Source organism: Ischnura elegans, chromosome 4 (genome assembly GCF_921293095.1).
Source record: "Ischnura elegans chromosome 4, ioIscEleg1.1, whole genome shotgun sequence".
Taxonomy (NCBI): Eukaryota; Metazoa; Arthropoda; class Insecta; order Odonata; family Coenagrionidae; genus Ischnura; species Ischnura elegans.
This window is the reverse complement of record NC_060249.1, coordinates 137226937-137253003: the sequence shown is the minus strand read 5'-3', so window position 1 is coordinate 137253003 and position 26067 is coordinate 137226937. Positions and strand designations below refer to the sequence as shown.

The 26067-nt window shown below is 40.7% G+C and overlaps 1 protein-coding gene across 17 annotated transcripts in view; it reads left to right on the top strand.

The window, feature by feature from the left end:
- The window catches only part of LOC124158098 (Golgi reassembly-stacking protein 1-like), a 90063-nt gene that overhangs the window by 3099 nt on the left and 60897 nt on the right, over window positions 1–26067 (top strand). For 10 of the 17 annotated variants that reach the window (XR_006864724.1, XR_006864718.1, XR_006864719.1 and 7 more), the window contains 2 exons: window positions 4095–4185; window positions 21107–21233. The exons of 1 other annotated variant lie outside the window; for it this stretch is intronic. Coding sequence is in view for 6 of the 16 variants with exons in the window: in XM_046533279.1 (XP_046389235.1) it covers window positions 4095–4185; window positions 21107–21233 (218 nt within the window). In the remaining 10 variants the exon portion in view is untranslated. Of the gene's footprint in view, window positions 1–4059; window positions 4186–21106; window positions 21234–26067 lie in introns of all 17 variants that reach the window. 6 more of the 17 variants (XR_006864722.1, XR_006864721.1, XR_006864725.1 and 3 more) reach the window with 4 other exon arrangements.

Here is a 26067-nt window from a genome sequence, read left to right as displayed (position 1 = left end):
TTATTTTTACCTGTTCATGCTATTATGATATATATATGAAATAAATTACTACTTTTGTAAAAGAAAAAACATACATTCAGCTGTCCCAATGAAACTAGACGTGATGGAAATAATCCCTGCCCAGATTCCAAATCAGCCAAAAAATACGTCTGAGACCATCCTACGACGCGTCCTGGAGACGTCGCGACGTCTCCAGGACAAAATCTTTGTTCACCAGTGTGGGAAGTTATGTAATTAAAAGCAACAATGCTTTTCTTCCAATAGGAGTGCGAAATACAAATATATCCAAGGATTAAGTTGAAGTAAATTGATACATGAAATCTTTCACCCTTAAAAAAGGACGAAAGGGTAATTGTGTGACCTCGGCTAGGGCCCATGATAGGGGGTCCTCCACCGGAAGATTTTGGGAAATCGCACGCCTACAAATGGATTTTGACGCTATTCTGGCTCTTAAAATTTAGATTCAAGTTAATAAAAAGTATCAATTTTGTAAATAAAAATACTAAGAAAAATGAAAATTACATAGCTTAAAAATTTAGATAGGTGTGATGGTTCTATTATCTATTTAGAATATTTGTACCTAAAAACCGCACTGAAATATAAAAATCCTCCAGAATAACTTTCGAATAACCCTTTCAAAAAGCATAAGGTTCTCTTTTATCTTCTAAAACCTTTATTTCATTATTTTTTTTACAAACTTTGCATGCCGATTAAGCTGTAAATAAAGCTGTAGATAAAAATAATCTAAGCTTAGAATTTTATAATTGTTAAAAATAATTTGATATTAATCGACCTTTCACAAAATAAAAAAGTCATTTGGTTCGGATTCGAATACCTCCCGATAACTTCAGTGTATCATATGCACGTGAAGTAATCCTACTCAGCTACGGAATCACATAAACATTCCGTGTTCACGGTGAGTCCAAATATGAATCTGAAGAGAGGAAATCCTCGCCACGGAGCTCGCAAGAAAACACTTCGAAGGCCCAACATGAGCGTGGACGTGAGTTTCCTCAGCGAATTCTATCCGCTAGGGCATTTCAGCCTGTAGTTTGACTCCTTTCTCGCTAGCCCGGTCGCCCCCACGTCAGTCCTCGTTGGCTATTGCTGGCGTACCGGTGAGAGATGCAGGCTAACTTATGTGCCAACCTTCTAAGTTTTTATCGACCCTACCACATAAGTTAAGTGGGACTCGTGGGTGTCTACATACTTTTGAAAACGATAGTACATTTTCTGGCAGCTTTCCCAGTCGTTTTTCGCCCTTTCTCGGAGCACACCCTACACCTCTTTCGAGCCTTCTTTTGTCCTGATGGTGCGGGAATTTTTTCAGTGAAATGCTTTTCAGATATTCTAGTTATCTCGGCTCTGGCGTTTTCAAGGGGCGATTCGTCTTCCAATGTAACTAACTCCGAACAAATTTTTTGCGTAAAATAGGTGACTGCAACGGATGTTTGGCTTAACTGATTGTGGCATTTGTCACTGCCATAACTATTAGGTGGAATACCAGCTTACGCCACCACTTCACTGATCGATGATCCAGGGCACCGTAACTCATTAGTTGATCAATTAGATCTACACCAAATTTTTTCTTGTTATAGTGTATTACTATCGCAGGTTTAGTTTTCTCCCTTCCTCTGCGATCTTTGAAAGTGATCATGTCACTTGTATGTCGAGTGGAGAGCAGAAACACATCACGTTTGTCTTTCCAACGCTGGACTAATATATTTTCATGTCGCGCGAAAACATGCTATCCATGTGATAGGCGAGCATTTTTTATTGCCAATGGAATCCCCGCCCTATTTTTCATGATAGTACCTACTAATCCCGTTTGAAGGCTTTCCAATTCACGGGCCAGGGCTTGTGTAAAATCGGTCTGTATATAATGTGTGACCCTTTTTAGCAAGCGTAGCCAAAAGTCTCTTGACTATAGCCAATCCAGAGTTTTCCTGGCCATGAAACACATCCACATTCCAAACAAAACCACTGCTTGCTTCTGGGAGCATGTAGAGTTTTATGCCATATTTGCTTGGCTTCTGAGGCATGTACACTTTGTAGCAAAACCTACCACGAAAGGGACAAATTCCCTCATCTACAGTTATATCCTCCGCAGGTTGGTAGGATTTTTGAAATTTATTTCGAAAATCCTCGAGCAATGGACGCACTTTGAATAGGGGGTCGTGACGGTCTACGCGTTTTTCAATGAATAATTGGTTGTCCGCAAGATGGAAATTTCCTAAGATTGCAAGTAATCTATCTCTAGAAAAAACACCAGGACAGAAGCCACACGCCAAGACGGGATCAGTACTCCAATGATCATGGATACGAGGACGTTTGCTAAAGCTCATGTGCATTATAACGGCAAGAAACTTTTTTACGTCACCTTGAGTCACTGTTTTCCAGGATTGCAATCTGCTTTTTGCGGATAGTAAGTTCCCTCTCCTCAGTTTTGCAATTCTTTGCCTTGCATATAAGTTCGTATGTTCCTTGATACAATTTATCAAATCAATGTCGAAAAATGTTCAAAAAATCATCATCTCACTTGAACTATTTAGCCCAGTACATATTTGATTTCACACCATAGTCACCAGTGAAGATTACATACTTCAAAGATGGAAAGATTATCGTTAGAATAGAGGCTCGAAAAGAAGCTAAGTTCCATATCCTAAATAAAAACCTTGGGAACTGCATCAATATCACTCCAAATATCTCCCGGGCCCGCTCCTCTGTTAGTTGACCGTCTTCCTCTAGGTGCACCCCTACGATTTCACATTGTTTTTTGAGCTTCTCCTCGCTTACTTAGCTGTTGCACCATTTCTGGTTCGTTCATACCTTCAGAGTCTAATATTAAATATCATATGAACAATGAAAAACAGTAATCGTACGAATAAATGTTGCGCAAAAGATATATAAAAGAAGTCAAAAAAAGGTCACGCGGGTTGCGTTACTATACGCTAGAAATGGAAATTACCTCTTGAACTATCTTTGCTGGGCATGTAATCATCATCGCAATCTGAGTCATCAAAATCACTTTCACTATCATCGCTGTCGAAACAATTCAACGCATTGGCAATGTCTTCGTCGGCGAGATTTCGCTCCATGATCACTGGCGAAAGAACGCACGAATGACAAACGAGGTAGGGATTTCCAAACCTTCAGACAAATTTTGTCTTGAAGGAGAAAAAATATGATGAAATATATGACTTTGTGGCATTAACTTCACCTATAAGAGCAAATGCATGAATCCGAGTAATACCAGCTGCGTAACTTTGAGGCGGGAGCCGCCACAATGTAAACAAAATGCCCGTCGTAATATTACGCCTCCCGCAAATTCTGCAACACCTCGCGCCGCATAATATTAAGCGGTTAGCGCTCAAAGTGTTAAAAGTCTTAGCAGACATAAGTTGTACACCAGTGAGCTTTTATGATCACAATTGCTCAAATTTAGCACTATCTTTGTATTTTCCTTCGATTGTATCTCCTAACGTTAAAAACGATAATGATTATTTTAAGAAAATAAGACTTGGTTTAATTCGTAATCCTGAAGTATGTATGTGATGTATTTAGTGCACGAACGCTTTAATACTCTCTCATGTATTCATGAGATTTGGCTGAGCAGACTTCTTTATGAATTTGCAAGTCTCATTCTCCTGTAAGTAGAATTAATTACCAGTGAATGTTCGTGCTGAAAATACATTATCAGCCTTTAAGAGAGCCATTTATAATTATATACTGTTGCCATTCCTGAATGAAATATGAAATCTAATTCCTTTATTCAACTTTAAACTAAATTATGGACTCAATTTAAAGTTGAATGATACTTCTTGCTTTTTTATTACTATTTTTTAATATAATGTACTTTAAAGTCTTTAAAAATCTTCGCAAGTCTAAAAGGGTATTAGTCGGTCGATCTTGAATAAAAAGTACCTTTGAGGATAGGTTATTTGTTGGAAAAGGTATTGTCATTTGCACTCGAATGAGATGAAGTCAATCTTGGAGGGTGCCTACTCCAAATTGCAAGACAATGAAAAATACAGTGTTGTTTCTAATTGTTGAGTCTAGATGATACCGTTTGTGTTTCCTTTGAGTGCCACCAGGAGGTGAACCCATCGTCGCCAGCCGAGGAGGCCGGACTTCGAGCTTTCGAGGATTACATTATCGGAGCTGACTCGGTTCTTCACAAGAGCGGTAAACATTTTGTGGGGTGATTGGGGGCCCCAGTCGAGATAAAAGTTAATAAAAAGTAGTGATTTCTCAAGAAAAAATGTTGTGAGAATGCATAGCTTGTAAAATTTTCTAATTTATCCTGGTTCTAGTATCCATTTTTTGAATTTTTTCCTTGAAACTCCACTGAAATATAAAAAGCCTCTAAAATAACCAAGGACATGAGTCGGTTCCTAAATTTTTTTGGTTCTCGGTACTGGTCCGATTCTCTCCCATTGGTTCTCGATACTCGGCTCCAAGGATAAACTATTATTATCTGAATTAATGGCAAATTTTGATGAACAACAACAAGAAGTCAATGACAATAATTTCACTTAAGAATTAAATCAGCAGGAAAGCTCTGTAGAAAAAATCTTAAGATTGTCTCCATAATTTTATTTTCCTAGTAAAAAAAAGTTTAAATAACACGTTGTTAAAGAATGCATGATCGACCAATGTGTCACATTACATCAGGCAGCCACACTTTCTTTCTCCAGGTTTTGACTTTAAAAATTCAACATTTTTACCCTATTTATTCTTTTCTGGTAGAAATATTGCGTGCAGTACCAAACAGGCATTCACTGAAAACAGTAGGGGTTGAATGTTGGTGGTGGTTTTCGGGAATTGCTGCGTATGTAACATTTTCACATTCAACGTTTCACTCCTCCTACTGGGAGCGTTATCAAGAGAATGGGAGGGAAGCCGTTGTCGTCCTGAGCTTATAAATGTTTCGTTACCCATTGTTGACCCGATTTTGAATTTTAGGCGATAGCCGTTGGTCATTACAGGCATCCCCCGAGTTACGTTTGTCTAGACGTACGTAAATCCGTACTTATGTAAGTGATAACCGTATTTCAAATGATTACGTTAATTTTCGAATGCGAGCGCGAAGAAATAGATATTCGCTCGTACAACCTATGGTAGAAAAAATATCGATTGGTTATCGAGTTTTTTTACGTGCTAAAAATAACAAAGTGACCCATATTTGTCATTCCTCGAAGGAATTTTCATTAATTTCTGCAGAAAAATCGCTTATAAATCCCAAGTCAGCAATCAACGGGAAAATTTGCAGTTCTAACGATGGATGTGGTTGCGCTCATTCCTGTATGATACAACTTGTTATACAGGATGCTCACCCGAACTCCGACTTTCTACTATTTAAAATTTGTATCCTTAAGTTTGGACATTTCCATCTGTGGCATTAAAAGAAAATGAAGTTCAAGCAGAAATCTTTATTGTGTAAAAGAATTGTTTAGTACCCACGTAACGGCATTGAAATTTTGAGTGGTGGCAATGAACGCCACGAAAAAGTTTAGAAAAAGTTGACACACGATATTAATTGTGTAATTGTTTACATGTTTCTGGCGGAAGATTTTATTAAGCTGCATTTTCTCGTTCTCTCATATTGTGTGCATCTGTAAATGAATATTGCGTCATTGAAAGCTTTTCCCCACTAACTTTGTTGCACTTTAATGGTGGAGTTGGCTGAATAAAAGCTCACTTTTAATTAGCTTCGTGCTTTGGAAATACTCTTCGATGTTTCCAGCGAAGTAAATATTGAAATGATGATATTTTCACGTTATTTTATTGTGATATGAGACAGTGAAAGTATGTTTCCGTGCGTGAAAGATTGAGTGTATGTGTGTGTGAATGTATCTAAGAATATAGTTATTCACTGGTATTTTTTGTGTGTTATTTGCTCGTAATCCTAGACACTCCTACTACGTGTATTTACTGTGGCAGTGAAACCACCAGATTCATCGATCAACGTAATATATAAAAGGCAGAAGATATAATGATTATAGGTAGGTAGACAATGCATTCTTTGGGCCCTTAGATCGCAGTATAACATAATACTACTACTTCCTTGGCACTACAGCCCGGTATGGGCTTTGGCCTCCCTCAAGACGCCTGTCCATTCTCTCCTGTTCTGCACTTTCTCCCACCATCTGACAATCCTCATTGCCTTTATGTCATCTTCCACATCCTGCATCCATCTTTTCCTCGGTCTTCCTCTTTTTCTCTTTCCATCCATATTTCCATGTAGAATCTTCTTAGGCACCCTTTCTTCACTCATTCTTTTTACATGACCTAGCCAAGCTAGCCGTTGGGTCTTCACAAACCTCACTATGTCTTCGCCTCGGATAATATTTTCTATTTCCTTGTTTGTTCTTATCCTCCAAGTTACCCCATCTGTCACGGGACCATATATCTTTCACAAAAGCTTCCGTTCAAATATCCGCAGAGCTTGCTCGTTTCCAGTGGAGATGCTCCACGTTTCTGCTCCATATGTCACGACCGGTCTGATAAGTGTCTTATAGATCTTGAATTTCATCTCCTTAGATAGAAGAGTTGACTTCAGGAGCTTAATATTAGCAAAGTAAGCCCTATTTCTAGCCATTATCCTCTTGTTGATCTCTTCTGTCATTGAGTTCTTACAGTTTAAATTAGTACCAAGGTAGCTGAAATATTTTACATTTTCAAAGTTGTACTGCCCAAATGTAACGTTTTGAGTCCATCTTCTGTCTTCCGTGGTCGACATTCTCATGTATTTGGTTTTTCTCTCATTTATTCTGAGCCCTATATTCTTACTCTTCTGTTCTAAGATTTTGAATATTTCTTATAACATAATGAATCAATTTAAGTATTCAGTTTAGTAATGTAGCGTTGAGATACGTACTTTCCTGAATCCACGCGATTGGTCAACTCTGGGAATAATATTATGCATTTTGATTGGCAATGCTCGAGATGCAACTCTCAGACTATATTAATGTTTATCAATTTTGTATCTAATAACGTAAGAATACGCAGTAGAATTCATGAATATCGCAGTGAATTGAATGAAACTTCACCGAGAATTTACCGCGCATTTCTTCGCTGAGAATTTCACCGCGCCGATCGAAATCTCTGAAGCACTAACTCAAAGGTTCGACTTACGTAAATTTCGACTTACGCAGAGTCTGCCGGAACGCATCTCTTACATAACTCGGGGGATGCCTGTATATTGGGCCAGGAACCCTCTCCATATGCTAATGATGCAGGCCTTTTCGAAACTCTAACCCGCCGAGCCAAAATCGTGTTTGATGCGGAGCATATCAGTGGTGAAATGCTACACCTTATGTGGGCACTGAAAGGTAATGGTTACAGTGTCTCATTCATAAAAAGAGCGATGAAAGAAAGACACCCGCCTCAAGATGACGACCACAAGGGGAAGAATTAACATATGATAAACTTCCATACATCTCCGGGGTCACTGATAGAATCGCTAGGATCCTTCAAAAAGGCTACATGAAGACTCACTTCCGCACGGTGAAGAAAATTCAAAATATCCTACCTTCACCGAAGGATAGCCATCCTCCCCTTCAATCCATGGGAGTGTATGAGGTTCCCTGCTGCTGCGCCAGAAGCTACATGGGACAGAGCCAGCGTTCAATCACCCAAAGGCTTAAAGAGCACGAAAGAGCGTTAAAATTACATCAGTGGGACGCATCAGCTGTCGCTGAACATTAGGCCTCCAGCCCTGGGCATAGAATAATGTTTAACGTTACATGGGTATTGGCGAAGACGGTAGAATATCATCAGCGTCTTATGCGTGAATCCATCGAGATAGCGAAAAGGCCTAATAACTTTAATAGGGAGGATGGATATATAACCTCAGCCACACAGGGAGAGGGTTCCTGGCCCAATGTAATGACCGACGGCTATCGCCTAAAATTCAAAATAGGGTCAACGATGGGTTACGAAACATGTATAAGCTCAGGACGAGAACGGTTTCCCTCCCATTGATAACATTCCCAGTGGGAGGAGTGAAACGTTGAGTGTGAAAATGTTACGTACGCAGCAATTCCCGAAAACCACCACCAACATTGATAAAAGAATCTGTGAAAATCTTCATACGAAAAGTAGTGGTTGAATTTGATTGGCCACGCGAAATATGCTCAGAGCACAGTTTACACACTTCATAGCATCAGGATCTATAGTGAAACTCCCCCAACATCTGATGACATCATCCGTTAATTTGTTGTAACTAGTGAGTCAGTTCAAAATATGTTCTGTATTCTGCGATGTAGCTTAAATTGTTACTTTAATTGACAACTCACTTGCATGCTTCACTGTCACAGTTCCTACAACCTCAACAATAAACTGCCCGATACGCCGCTACAGCGACACCATGGATAAACTGAGCAGACGTGAATTAAAGCATAGTTGCAATGCAGTGTTGCATTCTGCAGGATAACAACACTTTTCTTTGCCTTGCATAGGTTTATCAACTTTCGAACAATTTCTGGGAACATATCTTGCTTGTATGTCGAAGATTTACTGTATGTGTACGTGATTCAATCGTAACACCACTTTCACTTGAAACGATTTTCCGCTGGTCGCCGTATATTGCAGTCCACACTGCGTTGCTGAGAGTCGTATTTTCTGAGCACCGCCTGAATATCACGTGAACGGCAGCTGGCAAGAAGTCGTTTCGTCTGAAAGCGGCCTCAATGTAGCATTGTCTGTACAGTTAAACTTCGATTTTACGCACTTTGATTTTACATCAAGTCTCGTTTTTACGCAGCGACACTCAAGTCCGGCCGGAAAGTATAGGGAATTGCAATGGTGAAACTTCGATTTTACATCTTTTCTTGATTTTACGCAGCTTTCTTTCGACTTTTTTTGAAAATCCCGATTGGAGCAATATGAAGTTAGGTTATTCATTCGTCTCAATGAGTAGCAAAAATGAATACAGGAACGGTTGAAATGACGTTGCGCTGTTGAACGAGAAACTAAAAACATCGCGAATCTAATTATTGTTTCTTCCTGCGTCTTCTCAGTAATATTTCAGTCTCCTTTACGAACGCAAATATCTCTCTTAGTTCAAATTTGCCATTGAAGGATATCGAAACCTAAAACATACGGCAATCGCCGTGTATGCGTAACTACTTTTGATTAAGGCAGATGATCGCCGGAGATATTAACATTATCACCTTTCGTTTATTATTCGACTTATTGTTGGGAGCTGTTTATAACCAATTGATTGTAATTACTGTAGATGATCGTTTATCCAGAATTATGAACTACGGAATATCTAGCCCTAACGGAAAGTTTTCTAGAATTTTGCCAATGCTATGTTTTCCGTCGCCCCGGCGAAATATAACGGTGAGATGATCCATTAAAAATCCTCCCGTGCCAAAATTTTGGCTTCCAAGGTGATCCAAAAAAAAGTCGTACTTCTGGTATGGACGTAAGTCGATGGTGATTCAAAACGATGATAAAAGCAGCATGCGTTCCCTCATTCCGCGGGCTAACCCCACATCTGCGGGGACGAGTCTTAGAGAATGGAGGTGAGGGAAAGTTAATTGCGCGGTGCGCTTATCAGAGCTGACTCAACTTGTATCGCATTGTCAGTGGGTTTAAATGAAAGATGGTTGAAACTTACACCCCGCCAGGTGGCAAGCGTTTATTTTTAACGGAACGGGAGTTAATCCCTCGGAGAATAACTCGCGTCGTCAATCGTCATGTAATCATTGAAGTAACCCAGAGAAGTCAAACTCAAGACGTGAGTGTTAAGGCAGTCCCTTTAACTGAGGAATGGCTTAGCACCATTAAATCGAATTACAAAAAGAGTCCGGTGTTATTTTCAGATATGGGGAAGCAAAATATTACGTGAAGATGAGTCACACAGCTTGTGAGTCGAAGGTCCCGGCGCTGAATCTGCGGAAGAATGCCGACAGAGAAGCTATACCCGGTAGATCCTATCTACTGGTGCTAAAATTTCATGGGAAAATGCTTTTTTCCGGTGTTTAGATCACTTTTTAAAAAAAAGTGATCTAAACACCGGATGTGGTTAAATGGATTTCCTGAAAACTGCTTTTAGTGAGATTATTTTCGAAAATTAGCTTCTCTGCGAGCATCTAGTATCACCATTCCAAAATTTCTCCTGGGTAACAGAAGTAATCTTAGTGCCAGAAATGTTAGCAATTCAACAATGGGAAACATTGTTCAGGAATGCAACATTGTTTCTCTTAAGGTAACATGTCATCTGTGGTGTTGCTTGTGAGTAAATAAGATTATTAGGCTTCATTTTCTTGCCTCCAAATGAGTAATTGAATCGGGGAAACATGTGACGCGATTGAAAAGGATTTCATGCTCCTTTACTATGAAACCTCACGTGTGAGACTTTCTGGTTCTGTTTCTGGCCTAAATCAGAACTGTACTAAAGTGTATTACTAAGCGTTCTAAAAATAATGAGCAAGTGTTATCCTGGAAACTATACTCCAACTCAATACCAACTCTTGATTTTACACACTTTGATTTTACACAGTGCCCATATTTCAGTCCCTCCAACTGCGTAAAATCAAAGTTTTACTGTATTTGATGCGGTAGAAATTTGAACCAAGAAGGGGCAGTACCGAGAGCCATGTAGCGGAACCGACTCATCGCTAAAAATACGTAACCGTTGTGAGTAGTCGTTTCAGAAAAGCATCAGGGTCTCTTCTATCTTCTTAACACTTTATTTAATTTATTTTTATATGATATTGATACCCTGAGTATGTTATAAATAAAACAAGAAATGAGTGCGTAGAATGTTATGATTGCAAAATAAATTTGGTTCTAGTAATCTGAGTACAGTGAAACCTCTCTTTAACGAAAGTCAAGGGACCGAAATTTTGCCATTTCGTTGATCGGGAGTTTGTTCCCCGGGTATGATACGCACGTTGCATCATCCTGGGGGCATGGAAATTGAAGCAAGTCTGCTTGAGTTATCTTCATTCTACCTTCGCACACTTCGAAACAGTGCTGATTTCTTCAGCTGCAATGCAAATTGCGGGCCAGAGACCACAATTAGGAAGCCTAAGTGCGTATTATTCAATCACTTTGCGTGCTTTTTAACCCGGCAGTGGTCGCGTGGGGTGTCCCGGACACCCCAGCCTTATATAAGCGCCATTTTTTCTTGCAATTGTGACTGCAATGATCTGTAACCTCGTCTAGCTGATTTTTTAAGCTTTTTGAGGATAAATGTAAAAGATTATTATAAAATCAATGCAAGTTTTTAAGAAAAGTTACTTTTGTCAAAGCTCTGCAGAGTGGGGTGCGCCAGACACCCCACGCGACCGTTCTCGCTACGGTTTACTGCTTAGTATTTATAGTCGCCTTGAATGTTTTTCATCCATTCTCATCAGATATTATAGCTACTTTTTCTGAAACTGGCCATGAATGTTGTCTTTTTATGTTTACATAAATAAATATTTATGTATTGGTATATTTATTGCCTCAATTTATGTAAAGAAATAGAAAGTAATTTCTAATAATGTTACAGTGATTTTTCTCGAAGTGAGCCACGAAAAATCGATCATGTGATACTTACAGCACGTTCATTCAGTACACTATGGATTCATGCAGTCTTTCTGAAAAAAGGAAAAAGCTAATATATTTTGACTTTTGATTGAAAATTAGGAGGAGGAATTATTTGTTTCTGACGTCAACTGTTGTAGAAAATGCGATTTTTTAGAAGTGATTTTTTTAAGACTTCGTTCAATTACGTTAGTGCTGTAGTTATTCAAAAAAATCATTATTTACATGTCTCTGTGAATTTACCATTGAAGGTTGGCCCTATAACACTTACATTCATCGTTTTCAATTCATACTACATGTCAGCTACCTCTAGAGTAAAAGAAAGAGTCTTTGTCTTTTGAATGAATCTTTGAGGGAGGAAGATTGATTCTGATGAAAAATAAGATGGGTGTCGTATAGCTGCGCATGACACTTACACTGAACAACAGTGCAGAGATGATGAACTTTTGTAAAAGGGAAGGGAGCTTATGTACGTTGTAAAGTATGGAGTTGCAACGTGCAATACGCAGGGATCAAGACCAAGCGTAAGAACATAAAATTGTAGCAGTGTTACTGAGAGGTGTGGACATGTTAGCAAAAAAAAATTTGATTCAAAACACGAATGGTTTGTTTTCGTATGATGTTCATTGATAGAATGGCAGAGAAAATTGTAAATTGCACTAATATTCAGGTAGAGAAAGTCACTGAAAATTATTCTCGTAAAAGAGACAGTGAAACAGACAGGAAAAACTAAAAATTCCTGAATAGAATTTTACTGCTAATCAGGGTAAATAAAGCTGAGTAACTGAATGATTTATTGTTTTGGAACCACGATGGATTAGGAGTGGAAATATGTTATTCCTCCATGAGCCATAACATATTTCTCTTTTCCCCTTTATCTTTTCGTTTCGGAAACGTGACTGCTAGAGTAGAGAAATGAAAAGCGGTAAATTAGCACCAAGTGGAGATGTATTTGAGATATTTGCTCGCAAATCACGGCAACATTTTAGAAATGGGCCATGAGAAAAAGCTGATGAGCAATTGATTCCTTCTCAAAGAAGATGTTCATATAGGCAATATTTACCTTCCAACTCCGCAAAAAGTAGCATCAACATTTTTGCATTGGCAAATTTGATTGTATTTGAAGATGTACCTACTCAGGATGGCAACCAGAGTGTCCAGTTTTTGTAGATAACAGTCCAAAAGAGGAGTTAAAGCGAATGTTTTCTTTTGTAAACAGAAACGGGAGGAATATAATTTGAACTACTGGTTCAATAATATTCCGCAAGCAGATGAAATTCCAAGCAATAATTTGATGGTTGCGTGAACAGTGCGCAAAAAATAAAAGAGATTTAGCAGTTGAATGTCGTATATGTAAGAGAAAGAAGAAAATAGCAGCTTATTTAGGTTTAGGAAGAAAAAAGCACTAGTTTCCTGCGTCGTAAAATGGTCAAAGAATGTAATTCTTTCGCCAACAATTCTCAGCTATTTCTATCAATGAATCCAAGACGAACAGATAGTAAAAGAATACCGGAAATATTGACCTTTTATAACTGCACTGAAGGAGGTCTAGCCACATTAGACAAAATAGGCAGCACCTATCATACGAACAAGAACATCGGGAGAGGGTCCATGGCCATTTTCTTTCATTTGCCAAACACTGCTGATATCAGTGCATTTGTTATACCTAGGTATTCCAATTCATAAAAGTGTGAGGTAGTGGTTTATTAACAGAGGTAGCAAGGATTATTACAGCACTCGAGTGGTACTCCCTTAACAAAACTCGCACCGTCTCTCTACACACATTCCGCGCGACTGACTGCGCGTCACCCTCCTTACTGGCTCTACCGTCCGAGTTCCTCGGCGTCCCCCAGAGGGGCAGCACCTGCCGGACCATTTCGAACAGCCCGTTGATGACAGTCGGCCTTTCCTGATTTCAGGGCCGTCCTCGGCCCGCTCTTGCGGTTGGCTGACCTCTTCTTCTACAGCATCGGATTCCTCTTGAATCGGCTCGTTGGCTCCCTGGTCTCCGAGGCTGCATGGGGGTGGGTTGTCATCTTCTTCTACAGCATCGGGGTCCTCTTGGATCTGCTCGTGGGCTCCCTGGTCTCCGGGGCTGCATGGGGGTGGGTTGTCATCTTCTTCTACAGCATCGGGGTCCTCTTGAATCTGCTCGTGGGCTCCCTGGTCTCCGGGGCTGCATGGGGGTGGGTTGTCATCTTCTTCTACAGCATCGGGGTCCTCTTGAATCTGCTCGTGGGCTCCCTGGTCTCCGGGGCTGCATGGGGGTGGGTTGTCATCTTCTTCTACAGCATCGGGGTCGTAGTCTGGTGGGGGTTGGCACCATGGTTTCATTCGATCTGCACAAAAGACCGAATGAAACCTCCTCTGGGTTCTGGCTGCTCCTGGGATGTCTGTCAGCAAATATCTATCCCTGGGGAATACCTTCTCCACCCTGTATGGTCCCTTAAATTTGGGTGCTAGCTTTCGAGACGTTCCCGTCGCCTGGGCTTCTCGCTCGACTAACACTAACTCTCCCCGCACGTATTTTCTTGGCTCCTTGTGAGCTTCGTCAAACCTTTTCTTCTGCCTCTCCTGACATGTTACCATCCTGCCTAAAGCTTCCTTCCTAACCTCCTCTATCACTTCTTTGCTCAATTCAGGTTCATCTTCCATATATATCAACACATCCCCTGGTTTTGTGTTCCTGATAACTTGTCTCATCGCCCGATTAAACACGGCTGGTGCGTTTACCAGACCAAAGGGCATACTGTTGAACTCAAACAACCCTCCCGGCGTCACAAACGCTGTAAGATGCCTTGACTGAGGCGCCACTGGTATCTGATGGTAACCCGACGCGAAGTCTAAAGTGGAAAAATAACGGTTTCCCGCGAGGCTATCCAACTGCTCATCAATCGCCGGCATGGGAAACTTCTCCTTCCGGGTCTTCTGGTTCAGCCCTCTGTAGTCGATGCATAATCTGTCCTCTCCATTTGCCTTTTTCACCAACAGAGCCGGGCTAGCATATTCTGATGTAGAAGCTTGGACTATTCCAATCCTCATCAGCTCCTCCACCGCTTTTTGCATGCTCTCTCTTTTTGCGTAAGGCAGACGATACGGACGTGACGTCACGGGTTTGTCGTCATTCAAGTCAATGCTGATGCTGGTGAAGTTCGCCTTGCCTAACTCGCTTAAGTTTTTAGCAAAACATCCCCTGAATTTATTTACGAGGTCGCATAGTGCCCCTTCGTCTTGCGTCGTCAGGTTCTCGTTCATGTGTATCTCGTCTTTCTGGATCCGTGACTCCTCTTCCACCTTCCGCACTTGAGAATTCTTTCTTTCACTAAGGTCGGCGTTTTCTCTGGAAATGGTGAGTCTCCCAAACTCCTTTTCGACCCGAATTCCTGGTTGGTCTAAGGCACTCCGCCCTACAATGATAGCATCCTCCTGAGAATTTTCTGGGACAATTAAAACCTCTACTTCCACATTCACATCGTCTACTTTCAAGATCATTCGTTTCGTGCCAATAGCTTCACAACCCCCTGATCCAAACCCAACTAAACGCTTCTGGCTCGCCTCATATTCGACTCCTAGTTCTTGTGCAACGTCTCTTCTCAGGGTGACAACATCGCTTCCTAAATCAACGAAGCCAACCACCCTGTCGTCGTTTATCTCTATCCACTTGTGGTACTCGTCCTTTATGATGCAATTGGGTCTAGTGATTTTCCTAACGTTCCACTTTTTCTCATTCTGGGTCGTTCTCGGTGTTGCCTGCAAACAATCTTTCTGCATATGTCCCGTCTGCTTGCACCGGTAACAAATTCTCTCACGGGCAGCTTCTCGGCACTCCCTAGCGAGGTGCCCCTCTTTTCCACAATTGAAACAAACGCCCTGGGTAGGCGTCCTTTCGCCCCTCACTTCCTTGACCTCAGCCCTCTTGTCAATGGTCACAGGAGGTCGATTGTGAAAGTTTGCCCTATCTCCCAATTTGGCCCTATCAGTGACACTCTCGTATCGTCTTATCTTGCGTAATAGTCCTTCTACATCTTCAAAGTCACGCATAGTCAGCAGCTTCACTAGTTCCTTATCCCACATGCCATTTAGAATGTACTTGATAAGGGAGGCTTCATTTACTTCACCACGCCTAGCGATAGTCTTCATCGCGTAAACATATGACTCATGCGTCTCGCCACGCTGCATTCTTCTCTTTGTAAGACTCAAGTGCACGTCGGCTTGGTCCTCCACTGATGGGAAACAATATAATAGTCCTTTTTTGAACGCCTCCCAAGAGTGTACTTCCTCGGCTACGCTATTCAGCCATAGTTTCGCCGCTCCGCGTAACTTACTAACGGATTGGGCTAACAACATCGACTCGTCCCATCCGTAGGCTGATGCAATGCTCTCTACTCGCCTGACCCACTGTACCGCTGTGAACCCCAGGGTTAGCGAAGGTTCAAACTCCGGCAATAATTGCTCTGCTATTTCTCCATAACCCACCATACTTTTCTCAAGAACTAACGATTGCCCATTTAAAAGCTCTCGTTCACGTTCTAGAAGTTTCCTTTCTCTCTCTAGCAATTCTCTCTCGTGTTGCAAGAGCGCTTGTTCCCTCTCCGCTGCGCTTCTAAGGACGCTACTCTCTCCGACAGGATACCGCCAATTTCCCAACGACGGTTCTCTGCCCTTAGTAGGCCACACGACAGTAGCCTCGCGCGGTTGCTCACCGGGTCCTCTTGCCTGTATATCCTCCTTAGCCTTGTCTCTCGCGGCAAACGGCGTCGACGCAGGCAGAACCCACTTGGCGGTAGCCTCTCGGTGCATCTCACTACGCTCCCTGGCCACGCCAGCCTCGCTCTCCTGCTCTCGACATGTTCCCGCCAATTCAGTCGCGTCCCTTCCTTCCGCAGAATGGACCCCGTTGAAGCTACCTACGCGACACTCGCCATCCCACGACGCATTCGTCGGACTGGTCATTGCTACAACTAGAACCACACTCTCTCACCTTACTCAGTCCGCACTGGGGTTTTTGATGTTCTATCTATTGATGGCTGGATGTGCACGAACAACTCCACCGCAGCTCGCTGGTCAATCCCACTTCTGAACTGTGAGGTAGAGGTTTATTAACAGAGGTAGCAAGGATTATTACAGCACTCGAGTGGTACTCCCTTAACAAAACTCGCACCGTCTCTCTACACACATTCCGCGCGACTGACTGCGCGTCACCCTCCTTACTGGCTCTACCGTCCGAGTTCCTCGGCGTCCCCCAGAGGGGCAGCACCTGCCGGACCATTTCGAACAGCCCGTTGATGACAAAAGGAATTGCAAAAAAGTTTTCTTCGTGAGATAACTCGATCGTTAACTTTTCCATACAGTAAAATTAGATCGATATTGAACACGATCTCTAGAGACTCGAAAAAATAGGGAAGTATGCGTAAAATGAGCCTGAGAAAAGGATGAGGAGAAATAAAGAAAAAAGTTGGAAGATGTGTTTTTTTTTCCAACTGATATACAAACAAAAATATACTGTGAACTTTGTTAGAAACTAATGCGTGGTACACATTTCCTGAAAATTTTGAAAAGTGATTAGAAGCAAATAAATAGTTTACATGATTTATTTTCTATATTCTTTAGATTCAAAAAAACTTTTCAATAGCATGAAAGTGAACTTCTGTTGAGGACTACATATTTGTTAGTTTACCTTTCCAATGCTGTATATACATAATTTGTAAAAGGAGCATTTCAATAGTTATAAGTGACCGTAATATCATCGTAAATTTTTCCTCAAGAATACATTTTGGGAAATCGATGCAATATCGATAAGTAGATTAATTTAGTACATTTATTAGTATTTACGTAAGGCAAATAGAGGTCAAAGCTGAAAATATGATGAGATACAGTGATAGATGTTTATAAAAGTATATGCCACGTATTTATAACTCAATATTTCAACTGTGCTCTTTGGCTGAAACAAAAAAATGGCAATTTTTTTCCGGAGGAACTGGGACTGCCTACTGGAAAATAGGGTATTCAAAAACATTTTCTTAAAAAAATAAAAGTTGAATTTATGGTTTGAAATATATAGTGTATCCCTTTCTAAATAAACAAAGGATGCGTAGCGATGTGAAATTTTTAAATAATATATACTGTTCGACAGAAATTGAAGAAAATCTTTTGGGGTGTCAAAGACACCCCACGCGACCATTTATGTTCGGAAAATGGGCGCGACTACCGCCGGGTTAATCGGTTTTCAAAAATTGGTTTCGTAGAAGAGGAGTTCATTCATTGGGGTTTTTCACTACACCCATGTCTCGTATAGCGCAATTTTGATATAGCGCAAATTCGTTCTTCAGGGAAACATTGCAATGCAGTGTAGCCTAATCAAAATCTTAAACGCTCTCATGATAAAATGTGAACTTGCGCTAAGTGCACACAAAATTGCAATCTTTTACGCATATTAACATTATTGCTCGCCTCAAATCTTCTTTTTTGTTTATATATTAATCGAAATCCATTGCTGTGCAATGGCCAAAAGTATTACTCGTCATTGGGTCCAGATAGCCGGCCTACCGAAGTAATTTATCTCGTCTCCTTAACAGAATGGTAATAAATAATTTAGATCATTAACCCTTTCGCTGCTGTTCAATCTCCGGAAACCTTCTCCTCACATGCGGCGAAAATGTTAAAATGCGTTTCCTGGGCCCATGGAGCAGGTACTTCCAGGATGGGTGTGGTACACCCTCCGAAGGGTCACTAATCCGCGACCCTTTCCTCGACGAACTCACCCTCGCAGGACCGTCTCATCGGCCCTACCAGCGGGGGCCCTACCCCCCGAAAAGTGACCGCTCTGATTGCATTTTGAAAATCAACCAATCAATCCGATCATCACAATATGATTGTTCTCATCGCTCTCCTGCCAATCAAGCAATCAAGTACGTCTTTGAACCGTGTCTCTGCGATAAAAAATAACGATTTTGCTAACCTTGCAACAAAACGTGGCTGCGGACCACCGGAAAACGATCATTATAACAAAGTTAACAAAATCGTTATTTTTCATCGCAGAAACACGGTTCAAAGACGTACTTGATTGCTTGATTGGCAGGAGTGCGATGAAAACAATCATTTTTTGATGATCGGATTTATTGATTGATTTAAACATTTCAGTCAGAGCGATCACTTTTCCGGAGGTAGGGCCCCCGCTGGTAGGGCCGATGAGACGGTCCTGCGTGGGTGAGTTCGTCGAGGAAAGGGTCCTGGATTAGTGGGTCCCTTCGAAGTGCTTCGGCGTAAGTGCTGAACGCATGGCAGGGAGGAAGAAAAAGTACGTCCACCGCAGTCTACCGTGCGGACGTACTAGGTACGTCCACAGCAGTGAAAGGGTTAATCAAGCGTGAGGCTGGTGGAAATGAGTTTCTTTTTAAGCAATACAGTTTGAGATGTATTTTTGCCGTCATAGGATATCGGGCGATTGACTTCCAGGTGGAGGGTCTACGCTATAGCCTTCAAGGTCATCAGTATTCACGGGGGAGAAATGGAGCGGTGGCCGAGTTGCATATGAATCAATAGCATCAACACATAAAAGGGTCCGCTATAGAGCCTCAAACACAATGGCTTCGCTCCCTCCCCGCAGTCGTAGGCCTTCTGCGTCTCAGGAATACAGTTCAAAGGTAGAAAGTGATTTAGATAGAGCCATACAGAGTAAAAACCAAAAGAATATGGCAAAAAATAGGAATGCGTGTAGAAAAATCAAGAATTTATCAAGAAACACCTTAAACCTAGAAGAAGTCAATTGCTTTGAAAATGGAGAGCGTCAAAGCGATATTGCTTGGAAGTTTAAACGCACGATGCCTTATTCTTAATAAAGACGAAGTTAAAACATCAGTGACCTCAGCCGCACCAGCTTCAACCAAGCGGTCTACACATACGGAAAGTTCATAGTGAATCAGTACAAAAAGACGAGGGTGGTAATCGCTCCGAGACATTCAGTGAAAGCTCCGGTTGGTTCCAGAATTTAAACGGTAAGCAGGTATTTTCAGTGCGGCGATATCAGGTGAATCTGCAAGTGTTGATAGCGCAGTCACCACAACATTTTCTGATGAGCTCCAAGCTGTGATTGAAAGTGGCTCCTTTCCCCTCGACTAGTTTTTAGTGTTGATGAGACGATATTCTTTTGAAAAAGAATGCATTCTCGTTCATTCATTTTCAGGGAATGAAAACCTGGGTCAGGTTTCGAGGCATTTAAAGACTGTTTCACGTAGCTGCTAATGACTTGGAGGACTTCAAATTAAAATGATTTATCATTCATTAACTCCGCTGGCTATGAAATGGCATTCAAAGAAGCATTTTCCTGTCATTTCAATGAGCAACAAAAGGGCCTGGGTGACACGATAGTTGTTTTTACACTGGTTTGAAATATCGTCAACTGTCGGCAACGCATTATGATCCCCTGAGATAGCAGATGTTGGCCCACCCACACGACAAGAGGGAATTTCGAAAGCACGTAAGAATTTTTTTTTAACGTGAATAAAAGTCTTTGAATGCAAGCATACTATCTTTAAAGGTGTTTAAACTATAAACATTTATATAAATAATGTTTTCTAAGGCTTTTTATGGGAATATAGATGTTTTAGAGGAAATTCAATGCCCAAGACCTATGCTACCAGGAATGCATCCCTATCTTCCCAGTGTTAAAACGCTCTCATATAACGCAAATTTGTATAGCGCAAAGATCCCAAGGAACGCATCCCTTGCGCTATACGAGACATGGGTGTACCGTGTTTACATAGACAATTGGCCGGACCAATAGCATTTGTTCGTTGAACGGAGTTCTTCATTCAGCGGGAGTTCGTTAATGTGAGGTTTTACTGTATTTTTTACTACATCTTTCACATAGGCTTCACGATAGACAAGCGCATTGTGGGGGCCCCTAAGCTCTGGGCCCAAGGCAATTGCTGATCAGCTGACCTAGTCAGCATTTGTTCGTTGCATATCGGCTGACGTGGTGATTACTGCTGACCTAGTCAGTGGTAATCACCAGGGGCGGTTTGGGCTGGTCGCTCAAGCCCCTCTGTTTTATGTCGAGAGGTATTTTGTTTTGCAATCAGTCAACAGCCCTTATTTTGACCTCTCTGAGCACAAAAATCGTAGATGCCTGTTCAAAAAGCTTTCTGAAAGTGAGATATTCAAGTTAAGAGATGGCATTTTTTCTTAAAGGTCATATCACATGGGGCACTTCATTTTTGCAGGTTAGCACTGAAAATGTTTGTTGAAATTGCAAGAATGCATGCTCGGGATTAGAACAGAGGTTATTTTGCCGTCTCGCATCCACGCATCCTCACATTTATTCTAGCAATACTCCTCTATACACGACGAAATATTGATTATGCCTCGGTGTGTACGTAAGATTGCACAATTACGTGCTCCTTGTAAAACGGCCTTTAGAATTGGAATAAATCACTGGATTAAACATGTGTTGTAACAGATTGACTCAGTATAAATATCATAAAATGGCCTTATTTCTCAAGATACTTAGGAAAGTGGTTGCGTCTGTTGCTGATTGTGTTACATGTGTTTGTCTTTGTTGCAGAGGACTTGTTCTCGCTGATTGAGGCCCACGAGGGGCGTGCGTTGAAGCTGTACGTGTACAATACTCAGGAGGACGCTAGCTGTGAGGTGACAATCACGCCCAACTCGGGGTGGGGAGGAGAGGGGAGGTAAGTGAATATTCAGCACTCTTGCTAACAGCCTTATCACAAAGGTCTGGCTTTTACGAAGCAAATCGTTTGTCCCAGTGTAGGAGCCAATCCAATCTATAGTTAAAGAAACGTCATTAAGAAATTTAAGTTGTTACTAAATCTATAATCCCTGCCCCGAGCCTTATTCATGAAGGCCTCGATTTTGTCGTATCCTCGACAATGTCGAGGGGGCGACGTTCAAGCCTCTACGTTTCCGTAAGTTGCAATTCCACAAAGCTTATTGTCGCTGTTTTGAGGCCACCCTAGGCAGAATAAATATCGAGGCGACGTAGGCCTCGACAATTATTTCGAGTCTTGTTTATACTCTATTTACAAGGATAGCAGCTGACGTATTTAGAACCTTACAGTTCAGTAGCTGACGTACGTATGATGGTGATCACGGTCTTATTTCATATATTTAAGAAGGCAAAATAGGTATAATGATACATGTATGGTTGTATAATTTAATAATATCATAATTCCAAAAACCGAAGTTTCATGAGGTTGTTTCATTAGCTATCACCTGTGTTATTTTCTGTGAAGAATCATTATTAAATATTCGCCAACACGAATCTCAGTCACATTAGAACAATATTTATGTAGCGGATTTTACTGCCCCTAAATTTGTGGAGTTGGGCAAAACTCATGAACTCCCACTGACTGATTTAGGGTTGTGTCAAGGTTCGTGTTGATTTCGTGATTATCATGGGTTGTGTTCATCTGTCCGATGCATGTTATATGGCTGTGTTTTCTGCTGTAGGTGATTGATGTAGCAATGTTGGAAAGGAGGAAAATCTCTGTAGTAATATCGAGAAAATGGTAACTTTATTGAGGGTTGTTTTTTATACCTAGACTATAGCTCGCCAGCATGGAAACAACTTACAGCTGTAGAGATAAATGAGTGTGCTTGTTTTGAACTGTAGTAGGTGGTGGTTCTCTTTGAACTTGATAATTTATGGAATACCTAGTTCTCTAAATGCATTGTACTTATGTGTGGATAGCATGAGATAAATACGTTTACATATTGTGCATTGATTCATAATATTTTGGAGCCAAACATCACATGCATCATTGGTACTTTCTTGTTATAACGTGTTGAATATGAATTATGGTTTTCATCGTGTAGCAATTTCCTGATTTTTATGCTTCTTCATGACCGTTGCCATATCATAAGTACTACTGTTTTAGTGCTACTGATTCTTTCCCATGAGCATGGTAAGTTATCATTCCTTAACACTTTCAACGCGGCGGTAATTTTTTTAAGTTTTGCCGGTGACTGAATTTTAATTCTTTGGTTTTAGATGGTTTTGGTCTCATTTTGAATAGATTGTTCATTGGAAGTTACGAAAAAATTTTTTTTTTTATGAAAAATCGCAATTTCAAATTTGACGACGATCGTCGTCCGACGTCACCGGATAGCACAGCAGTCGTGTAATGCGTGGTTGCATAACCGAGCCCATTTTTCCGATGACTTTTTCTTTTTACTGTATGCCATGTTCTGTCTCTAATCTGACATGTCAATTGAATATAAATTGATCCGTGCCGTAAATATTAATTAGCAAGAACGTTGATGGCTGTGTAATATTCGAATTTCTTAGTCGTTGATAGAGAATTATGTGGCATGACCTTTTCTATTTCAACTTTTTGAATTTCTATTTGAAGGATCCGACGAGGAATATATCTTTCAAATCAAAGACGAGGTGGGAATTTAAAACAAATAAAGATGTAAATTTCATATATTTAAATTAACACTAAGAGGACGAGAGTTTCACCCCTCCTATAAGGACGGCTAGTGTTCATTTGATCACAAATTCCTTTTATCGAATTCAATGCCGTTTTTCTACCCATTGACGGTGTTATTGTAATATTGTTCAAATCCATTCTTTAAAAACTTATCTTAGCATTAACAATGGTATTTCTGTTGAAAACTATACGTAATTATTATTTCTGAAAATAATGAGTTATATTATGTTCAGTTGTCATGAGTCTCAAAGTAAATTCTCTCAAATTTCAAAATTATATTGTTTTAAATGAAAAAAAGGACCTGCTCTAACCATTTATCTATGTATAAAAAATGATTTTTCATTCATTGAAACTAAAATGTATAAAATATTTCGAAGCATAATTTTTCAGACTCGTTTTTATTTTTTCGGCGCAATTTCCGGGAAATATATTTTTGCGTTGAAACAAACAAAGGAGGAATAATACAGAGAAGGAGACGACATTCCAAGTGGATACAAAAATTGGGTTTAGACGACAACTTCCGAAGTGCTAATCACCTGAACCCGACCCGGGTGCTGATCCCTATCTTCTAGGAACTTGCGCTAATGCTTCTTACACGTTCCAGGAGGGAATACCAAAGTTAGGAAACAATAGAATTTTACATCTTTCGCTCTTCCTCTGCACTCCCGAAAGGAAACAACGGTTTTCACCAGGTACATGGTGGGGGGACCGAAAACCAGGAAAAATAAAAAATATTTTGAAATTATTATCATTTAATACTTAAATTTTACATAACATTTAATAATGGAATACATAATATTTAATACATTAAATCATGGAGAGGACTAACATTGAACATTTCTATGAAATGCTTCAAAGCATGGCTTCAAGCACAGGGGTGGGCATCCCTCACAGGCGGGGCAAAAATATGCCGTCTCCTTCCTGAACCCTCTAGACTAATAGAACGTGCAGCGTCGTTGAGGGACACGTTTTCGTTTTTGGTCGATGTCATGTGTCTCCGGAAAGTGCTTAGACAATCCAAGGACCCTGGAGGTTAGGCTGGGAGAGGAACGAGGAATAGGTTCGGAATATGACGGACTGATTTTGTAGAGTCGATCAGACGATTGCGGCTCATCACGACCAGGATTACTCGCAAAATGCAGAGCTTGCATGATCGCGGTGAACCTGTCCCTACCAATGCATTTCCTAAAGCAAGGATAATTGAAAAGGGGGTCTACACTCCAATAGTCGGATATTCTACTCAATGGGCATTAGGCCGGCCCTTATTTTTCAGAATTTCGAAAAGTTATGTTTTCCTGGTCTCATAATGATCCAAATGAGGTTTATATTCACGTGTTAAAATTTGGTTACTTTAAAATAATGGCAACCCGTGCCCCAAGGGCCCTAAGTACTAAGGACCCTCAATTGAGTTTTTTCGGATAAAAAAAATGCTATTCCTAAGTAAAACGTAAAAGTAAAGCTCTTTAGGGCCAATTTTCTGTTTGTTTTGACCTATCTCTAAGCGTTTAGGAGATATCGTCCGTCGTAAAGCAATCCCCCCCAGGGCGCCACCCCGCACAGCGGCACCGCTGAGGTACGGCCCGCACCACTTACTACAGACTTCCCCTCCACCCCCTCCCCTCCCTCGGCAAAGACTTTGCTCCTGACGACAAGATTTACGTGCTAGTGGTACAGTATTGAATAGTTTTGTTCATCTTCTGTCATGATTAATGTTGTTAAGGCCCATAATGTCAATTTTAACTCTTCAACGCCGTATTATGTACGAGTACTGGGTACATACCCCTTAAACCTTGATTTTTTTCCGCCAAACGGCCGCGAACCATTCCAGCAGGCTTTGTTCCATAGTGCTTTTTATGTACAAAATATTATAAGCATGTGATACAATTGTGTCTATGAATTATAAAGGAATGTAGGGAATGGGCAGGGCTTCCAGTATATAGAAATATTCAAGGAAGAAGAAACGAGGCAGTCAGTTCACGGATGTAGATCACTGTGGAGAGATAGAGATACTTCTTGTCTATAGTGTGCAAAGGATAGGAAATGCTAAGTTTTTTAGGATGTAGGGGAAAAGTGGGGAAAAAATACTTTATCATGAACGTGAAGTTCATTTTAAGAATATACCAAAAAGGAAAGGTATCAATCAAGACTAAATCCAGGCATTGAACTGTTTAGAAAAGAAAGTGAAGAAATACTCGGCTCAAATTTACCTACAGTGAGAGAAGTACAGTGTGTTTTCTCTATCACCTAATTGGTTCGAAATTTATAAAACTTACAATTAGTGCGAGAAAAACCGTGAGAAATGCGTCTCATCCATAGTGCAAAACTAGAATTCCTGTTATTATGGAAAATAAGGTGATTGAAAAGTTAGAAAAATAACGCAAAGAATGGATGAACGTGCAACGACATAAAAAGAGCACGAACTACAGTGGAGATGAAGATAAGAGATTATTTGGTAACAAGCTTGATGATTTGTTTGAAAATGCAAGGAGCAGTACCATTGAATTTTTGATGCACGAGGAGGAAAGTGCAGTTAATCTCTCGGATAAATGTGCTTGGGCTGAAGAAATAACGTTCTTACGTAAATAAAGAGGAGAACAAAATGAAGTTATTAGTGGAAATTAATATGCACTCCATTATTTGATGCGCTCATACGAGGATGGGATGAACATCCAAGAACAATTTGCAAATTATTCGGGAATTCAAGTGGGAAATAATAGTGCAGCGAGAGGGGTGAAACTAATTTAAGATTTTTAGGCAGTCACTTTGAAGAAAGAGGGCTTTCCAAATTTAATACTGAGTGTGATTTTTCATCGTAGTACAACCCTTACGTGCGGAAAGGCACTTTAATTGCCAAATATGGGATGTCAGTGAAAAATTAGAAATACAATGAATATGTATTTTATTTTGGTTAATGTAACGAAATTCATGGACAGAGTGTAAATAAATTCATCTCTTGGATTGCAAGTATTATTATGGCAATTAAATTCTTTCTAAGGTAAGCACATTTCTTCAGAGGCTAGATCTTGCCAGTGTGAGCAAAGTCTTTGCCGAGGGAGGGGAAGGGGTGGAG